Genomic DNA, 8615 nt, shown 5'->3' on the forward strand with positions numbered 1-8615 from the left:
AAGTGAGAACTAATCATAGTGGGTACAAAACCACAGTCAGGGCAGCCTTAACAGTGAAAAAGTTTAAACATAAAAAAATTAAAATAATAAATAAGAATGCAGAAAAGACTGCAGTCATATTGGCTACTTGGCACATGAAAATATAGTCTGGTTTCTGAAATTTTAAATTATTGGCACCACTTAACTCTGGCAGAGAAACTCTAAGGATGATTTTTATTTAGTGATAGTATTTTGCATAATTGCAGCTAATTATATTCCTCAGGCATGCAAATTTTGATTGCCTAGACATATGCTACCTCAGTCTCTGACCTTCTGTGACTATTATACTGCTCCTTCCTCAGGCAAATTGCTCCAGTCAAACTATTAAGAAGATTTTTAAAGGCCTAAGTAGTATAGTACAAACACACAGGTACACACTCTTCTACACAAATGCTTTATTAAAAATGCTTCTGAGGTGGCCCATAACAAAACTATACCCATGTAGAGTTAAAAAAACCAATCAAGACAAATTGTTATCTATTACAATGCATTAATATGATTCCTATCATTCCAAAAGTCTGGTCAGTGCCCAGATGTGAACAGTTAAACTTCTTGTCTATGAATGCTGCAGTTTGCTATTCAGTTTGAGATATTACTCTACAAAAATATGGAACTTCATTCAAGTCTTGGTTTGAAAAAACTTCATATATATTCTGAAATTTGTTTGTAGCTACAGTAGACTGTAAGAAAAATAAGCAGCCTTTCTAATATTTATACAAGGACAAACAGCACAGACTTTTACAAAGTGGAAAAAATAAAATACAGTACAGTGACTTTTTACAATATCTGCAACTGATACTTTGCAAGATCCAGCCTTTGGACCTGAAACTCAGAGACAGTTAAACTTTCTACCTCCCCTTTCTTCTTCCCTCTCACCCCCTCAAAATTGTTACTCCGTAGAAATGATTAATGCAGAAGATACAAAAAAAAAAAGTGTTTTCTTCTTAGAAAACACATGTATATATTCAGGACAGATCCTGTTTTCCTTATGTGAATAGATTTGCATGTGTAAGGAAAAAATTGACCCTGTAATTAGTATTGAAAACATTAAGATTCAGCTGCACCAGTAGAAGACAATTCCATTATATTTTGCTTCCCTTCAGTTTCAAAGTGCCCATGGTGATGGTAGTTTGCTTCACGGCCACATTCCCCTTGGGGTTGAAAGGGGATGAAAATTTAGACAATGTATGCACTGGTAGGAGAGAAAACCAAAGACAGCATGCACCATCCAAGCGTTGGTTGTGACTCACTATACAGTAGTTTTTATAAGAGATCCTTCAGTGCCTCCTAAGAGCTTTGGCCTAATAAGAACTTCCTAAGCATGTCTAGTACAGGCAGCCTCTATCAGCAAGGGAGGATATTTAGAGATATAATCACATTTCTATTAGCACTTTTAAAGCACAGCAATATTAGTACCATGCCAAAAAAGCTTCATGCCTAAGGCAAACAGTAACCTCTCAAGGATGTCTGTAGAGGACCATGGTTGGCAGCAGTACAAGCACAGTGTCTCAGGAGAACTCTTCACTACTCTTGCTGTTATGATCCCTAATTTTTTATGTGAAGCTGCTGAATATGGAGTGTTTGTGATTTGAATAAGTATAATGGGTTGCAAGTTTGCGGCTGTCAGAAGGGAGGATGCAGTGTGGGTCCCAGAGTCAACACGCTAACACTAATCATATGTCCACAGATCATTTCTCTCATGAATAGCTATCCTTTGGTGTCTTAGAATTCTTCATTTAAACCTCTGTTCCTTCCCTGGAATACAGTGTGTTGTTTGTGCTGATACTGCTGTAAAAATGGGTGTTAAACTGGTTGAGCACAGAGTTGCTGTAGCCAAGGTGACTAGAAGGCACAGAATTGGACCACTCTCCCCCACCTTGACTGGGGATATTAGAGAGCGGAGAGTAGGAGTTAAAGCCCATCATATTCTGTCCCATTTTGTCAATGGGTTCAGTGCTGAGTCCCAGCGGCACGGGGCGGCTCCCTGAGTTAGAGCCGTTCACGTACGCAGTCATGCTGGAGAGGAAGTTACTGAGGCACGGGCTACTGGAAGATGGAGGTGGAGATCCTTTCTCAGGCGAATTGTCAGTCCCAGGTGATGTGTTTTCCAAGATATCCTGATGCTCTACAGCTTTGGGGCTGCCAGTCAGGGCACTATCCTGTGATTTCTCAGATACAAGTGTGGCAGCACTAGCCCCAGTGTCAGACTTCCTTTTCCTCTTCCTGCGAAAGTTTCCGTTGTCAAACATCTTTTCACAGTTCGGGTCCAAAGTCCAGTAATTCCCTTTTCCTGTCAGAGGGGTCAAAAGCACATTTTTAGTTTAAAAATATGCACACAGACAGAAAAGACCAGTTATGTAGGACTTTACAATGTTTCAGTCATTTCACAGAAATGGAATAATTGCATCAGAAAAAAAAAAGAGTATTTTTTAATCACACAGAAGAAGATGTCTGTTGAATTCAGAAAAAAATGTAAAGTTTTGGCCTGTATCCTTTAGTCCTGACCATTCACACAGGTAAAACTACAAGTGGAGCCACTGGGAGGGATTTTTGTTTTGTTTTCTTGGTGAGGGAAGGTGATTTTAAGTATATAGCTGGTCCTCTGAATTTATAGCAGAGAGTAATAAAATCCCATACTAGGCTGCTCCTCCAGATTCAGTGGGGTAGGATAGTCTTCTAACGAGACAGAACCAGATTTCTGGCCCTCTGTGACAGCATAATTGAATGTCTTTTAAATGTTCCCAATGGTTCTCAGCAGCTATTGATAGAAAACAATAAATAAAAGAAAAATCTGACAGCACATCAGCCAAGGGGTTGGAAACAGCAGAGGTGTGATTCCAAGCAAAACGTTATTTGAAACAAACAATAAGAACAGCCTGCTCTCCTCTTAAGAATTACTGCTGACTCCCTAAAGCTACTGGATTTCTTTGACAAACCTGGGTTTGCCTTATCCCCTTTCCATTAATGCCCAGTTAAGTTTGACGTAATTCTTATGCATTACACAAATGGCTTTTGAATGTAACTCGCATGGTTAGACTGCTCCTGTGCTTGCTGAGCCTCATGCTCAGTTCTCAGAAAGACCCAGAACAGCAGAGAATCCCCTTCCCTGCAGAGATTTAATAGCAACTGATTCATACCTCAACTATGCATAGGTGCCTTCTAGTATTGTAGAAAATAGAGGAGCTACTATGTGTATATCCTGTATCTAGGCTATTATGCCTCTTGACAATATATTAGGCATTATTAAATTAATCAGGTTTAATTGGGGTGGGGTGGGGGAGCAGGGGAGAGTGCTATACCTGGATCATCTTCATCTCGGGGCACCTTCTTGAAGCAGTCGTTGAGAGACAAGTTGTGCCGTATGGAGTTCTGCCAGCCAGCTTTGCTTTTGTTATAAAAGGGGAAGTTGTCAGCTACATACTGGTAGATCTGACTGAGAGTCAGCCTCTTTTCAGGTGCTCCATGGATAGCCATAGCTATAAGTGCAGAGTAGGAGTAAGGTGGTCTAACCAACTTCATCAGCTCTTCCTGGGACGGGAGAGGAAGCCAGCCGAGGTCAGTTCCTCCTAAGCCGTGCATGTTAGGCAGGAGCTGCCTTTGCATCCCGTAAGACTGAGGAATGAAGGGACTGGCATTGGATCCTGGGAGATATGGTGGTGGGGTAATGGAAGGTCCATTCAGCCAGAGGTAAGGATTGGGAGCGGCGTTGTAATCCGTTGTCTCAAAGGTACTAGGTCGCTGTGGACTAGGGATATTCTGTGGGTGGAAAAAGTTCTCATAGTAGATGCTCATCTCTGGAGGTTCTTGACCGATATTTGGAAACTGTGGGCTGCAGCGTGGTGGAGAGTGCGTTTGTGGATCGAAGGAGCTCATGCTCTAGCCCAGGCAGCTGGTAAGTTCCGACAGAGCTGGGGAGTGCTCCTTGCTGAGACAGGTGCATCACCTGTGCCCTGCCCCACCTACTTATGCACCTGCAAAGGGCTCAGCTGGTGCTGCGGGCTCCACCCCACAGCCCTGAGTGGCTGCAGATGAGGACGATATCCTTTTTGGAATGCTAGCAGTCCCAGCCAGTCATTGATGTCACATCAACCAAACGTGAGAGTTACAACTGTTTATCTTCTGAAATGAATGAAGGAATTTTCCACTAATGTGATGCACATAAAGAAAGCCTAAGGTGCCTCAAAGTTAAAATGCCTCATCAGAGATCCTCCTCTTTCTGCCTTTCACAATGAAGCCTTAGCATTTAGTATTTCTTTTTCAAGAAAAGCTGTTTTGTGCTGCTGCTAGTAACACCTCAGAATGCAAAAGCCATTGTCACTCATCAATGAAACAGTAGGCATATATATACTTTAAAAAAAAAAAGAAAAAAGAAAAAATGAAAAGGTCAGACCTCCTTTTCTTTCAGTAATTTTAATTGCAGAGTTGCTTGTACTTCCCCCTAGGCAATCACAGTACTACAGGCAAATTCTGTAGCTGGTTACTCACGTGAGTAATCTGACTGATATAAACAGAATTACTCCATAAAGTAAGGATTAATCTTGTGAGAAAAAAATTTCAAGCTTAATGATCAAACATTTCTTTAGCGCTAAAACTGGTGAACTGAGATGGGAAATCATTATTTGCTGCTTCCTCTTTGCTGCAGGATTGGTGCAGAGAGCTCATAAAACCTCTTCACAGAATTCCCAAACAGGAAAGAGGCAGTCTTCAGCACAGTTCTTTTCAGCTAAGTTCCAATATCTTCATTTGTATCTATACAGACAGATGTTGATTCCTTAAAATTAAGTAATAAGGAAAATCTCTAGACCTTTTATGACTTGAAAAATAGTGCTTTGCGTGGCACCCTGCACTTCTGCAGGAGGAAAAAGCAGAGCTGCAATCTCCCCAACACCCGTCTCAGAACAAGGACAGCTCTTACAGCTGTGCCACTGCGTGAAAAGACTGCACAGTAGTTAAAAACACATTTGCAGTTCGCTTCAGAAGTGATATTTGCATATTTTTTTTATGTTTAAGGCACATACATACATTTGGAGATTGACTAAGCCTTAATAACCCATGCAATTAAAGAAATTCCTGGTATTCCGAGGCCTTTAAAATGGCTCTAGTCCTGTGATTTCTGCAGAAACATGAGTTTGGATCTGTAGATTTGAATTCCTGGCTGTACCAAAGACTATTTTACTTTGTCACACATTCATCAATTCACTTACTCTTCTGTGCTGCAGCACCACCAAGATTTACCCTCTCCTTAAGCATCAGTGATTCCCCAATGTCATGTTCATATTGTTGTTGCTTTGAAAGGTACAAAAAAAATTTCACTGCAAATACAACTGAAATATTGAGTGCAGAATGACACATCTCGCCCATTTTCCAGCTCAGAAATGCATCTCCACGTCTGTTTTTTTAAAAAAATACATGCTTTCACTGCACATAAAATCATTTCTACTGTGACTATGGACAAACGAGTTGCTATTTTAATGTGAATGACAGAGGTCAGAGTTTGTAAATGCTAGCTAGCCTATGCAGAGGTACACACTGAACAGGCAAAAGTTAAGTGGAACACAGGGGGGCTGGCCTATCTTCTAAGTGACAACTGCTATGCAAAAGGTGACTTGGGACAAAAAAAAAACCCAACAAATGAGGATTCATTTTTCAGGAAATAATAATGCAAGTACATCCCTCCTCAAGAAAGCTATCTGAAATAATTTTTTTCTCCATAAGAACCGGAGTTACAAACATGCAAAAAGCTGTTTGAGCAATATTGCTTCCAGCTTCCCGATTAACTTACCAACATATATATTTTAAAATTATATCTGTAGTCCTGCAAATATTGTTATAAATATTGTTGATAAAATCCCCCATTATTTACAGAAGTCAGTGGAACAAAATATTTAAGAAATGCTCAAATGAGTAAAAACACTTATACAATGAACAAGACCAAGAAAATAGTATGAAAAGTAAATATAATAAATTTTTGATCTCCTCAACAAATTCAATTTTTGCCAAAAAAACCCTTGAAAACAAGAAAAACTTACTGCTCAGGGTTTGCTTATTCTAAGAAGTAAAAATTCAGCCAACTGCACCAGGGACTTTGATGAGCAGCATCTAAATCCTTATTCCCTGAGGTGCTCTGTATGCATAGTTACATTTAAAATACACTGAAGTGGGTGCTGAGTGAATACATGCTTTGAAAATATGCCAGGCTTTACAAAGGGAAGAAATATTACTTCTGCAGCCAGACACTGATGAAGGTTGTAGAACATCCTCTGCAAATGCATCCCCATGAAGATCTGGGGCAGAGCATTTTAGCCAGGCCAAGCCCTGGCTGTGCGCTGCGGCTGCCTGAGAACGTGTGTCAGCACCAGACCCAGCCTGATGTGACATCTGAGCCATGTGTCACGGAGAACTGAGTAAAGCAAGAAGCAAGGTGAAGAATGGCAAGTACTGCTTTTGGAGCAGTGAAGATACCTGTAGGCTTCTGTCTGCAGAGCTCTGAAAGAGAGTGCAAAGGTCTGATCCCTCCTTGGCACATGTGTGCTGGCACAGCCTCTAGCAGAGACACGATCCCATCAGTAACATTCTTCTTCCAACTGACTGGGCCGGATTTACTCAGATTGGCATATAAACAGTGCCAGTAAAAATGGTGCTTTGGCAGTCCTGTGGGCACACCTTCTGCTTGAGAATCACCGCAGCACGTGTTCCCATACAGCACTTCCAGTGCAGATGCTCATACACAGGCAAGAGGCAACAAGGGAAGACTAAACTGCTCAAGCTGTGGCAGCTGAGCAGGGCTGGTCAGAACAAGAGTTAATTAAATCTAGCCAGGAATACCGCCCTGGAGTCCTCACCACTCCTGCTTTGGGCAGGGCTGGAAGGAGGAGGTAGAGATCCCAAAACTGGAGAAATGAGAAGGAAAAATGGTGAGACTTCCATATCAAGAGGCTGGGAAGAGGTGATATGCTGACCAAGCTATGCTAACAGATCATGTTTAGGGCTGAAAAACTCTAGAATAAAGCTGATGCTGGAGTCATAGTTTAGTGATCATTACTCCCAAATGCATAGGGTTTGGTGAGGTCTTTGTAGGCAGGTTTTTAACATTTCTTTTTACTGCAGTACTGTACAGCCTCGAGTGCATGTGTCTACCAGTTGGGAGCTCCATCAACCACAGACTGCTGTCAAACCAAAGACTGTCACCAACTCTTGTGTTATACAAATATTTTCTCCTCTTGATTTCTTAAGAGAAGCTCCAAAATCCAAAAAGGTTGAGGCTGCGCCCCTGCAGAACCATTTTTTCTCCACAGGTTTTATGTACCCCTCTGCTCCAGCCAACAGTAATATTTCTTCACATTGATTGGCCTTTTACAAGGGAAACTGTCTGAAATCTTGGGTTATGAAAAGTTCAAATTAATTTCATTAAAACTCAGCATTTTCAATTATACTCCGAAGTAACCTATACATTCAGTGTTTTTAAAATGTATTGACCTGGGAAAAGTGGTACACACCAGCACATGGTATGAAGCAAAACCACAGGGGTCAAAAAGTAGAGAATAATATGAGGAACTCTCCATAAACATTCTAAAAACTCTCTAAAAACATTTTGTAATGTTTTGGCTGAGATACTCCTAACTACCTTCTTAACTGGATCTTTCAAAACAATAAGGCAAAATAAAGCACGATACCTGCTAGTCTCACAAGCACCTTTATGTCATCACGCTGTTTCACAACCTGACAGTTTTAGAGATTGACAGTCATGTCTGCATGATGCGAAGTACATCATGCAAACCCACATTAATGGCTCAGATTCAAAATTTTGTAGCAGTAACTTTGTTATAACATACCACATATCATTAATCCCTTATACAGGCAACCCAAAAGCACTCTGCGTCATGTACTTTAGCTTATTAGTCCGAAATTAAATCGACTGTTTACACTTGATCCAGATCATGATAAACATTGCCAGATAATCCTATGGAGCAGAGATCTATTTTTAATGAACAGGAAGCTTTAGGCTGTACTGTTAACAATGTGTCTAACTCCAAGCATGCCGTATTATCACAGTTTAACACCTTGCTGAAGACAAGTTCATACAAGCTATTCATGTGGTCACAAAGAGGAGGGACAAACTGAATTTAAAAGAAAAGAGTTCCTCTACAATGCAATATACCAAGCAGCTCACCTTGTTTCAAACAATTCACACACTGAATTCAGAAACAGTTCAATATCCAGCAATAAGACATTTCCACATAATGACAAATTATCTATATTCTTGGTTGTCTAATAGATTACTTGTAGAAGTCTTCATATCTTATTCCAATAACCATCTGCCCAGAATACACACAAAATAAAACACATGACCAGAAGAAACAAGGTGTAGCAGGTAAAACAATGTCATCTCAAGGTCATTACAAAAGCATAGGAGATGTAAAATAGAGTATTGCAAAACAAGGGAACTGAGCTTTATTTCTAGAAACACAGGTTGAACATTAAATTACTGGAAAAGGCAATAACATTTGGATCCGTGCCATAAATGCTGCAATGCTAGAATGCCCACTGCGGATTTTTAAAGCAACTTTATAACTGGG

The 8615-nt window shown here is 40.5% G+C and overlaps 1 protein-coding gene across 2 annotated transcripts; it reads right to left on the reverse strand.

The window, feature by feature from the left end:
* Positions 1-1775: 1775 nt before the first annotated feature.
* Positions 1776-3912, reverse strand: FOXI1 (forkhead box I1). Of its 2 annotated transcripts, none has more exons than XM_074916191.1 (2): positions 3342-3912; positions 1776-2050 (listed from the first exon to the last, which is right to left on the reverse strand). In XM_074916191.1, the coding sequence occupies exons 1-2, from the start codon at positions 3910-3912 to the stop codon at positions 1776-1778; spliced, it is 846 nt and encodes a 281-aa protein (XP_074772292.1). The 2 variants fall into 2 exon arrangements, with proteins under 2 accessions (XP_074772292.1, XP_074772291.1); XM_074916190.1 differs by having other exon boundaries at positions 1776-2329; positions 3339-3912.
* Between the last annotated feature and the right edge of the window lie 4703 nt (positions 3913-8615).

Source organism: Athene noctua, chromosome 12 (genome assembly GCF_965140245.1).
Source record: "Athene noctua chromosome 12, bAthNoc1.hap1.1, whole genome shotgun sequence".
Taxonomy (NCBI): Eukaryota; Metazoa; Chordata; class Aves; order Strigiformes; family Strigidae; genus Athene; species Athene noctua.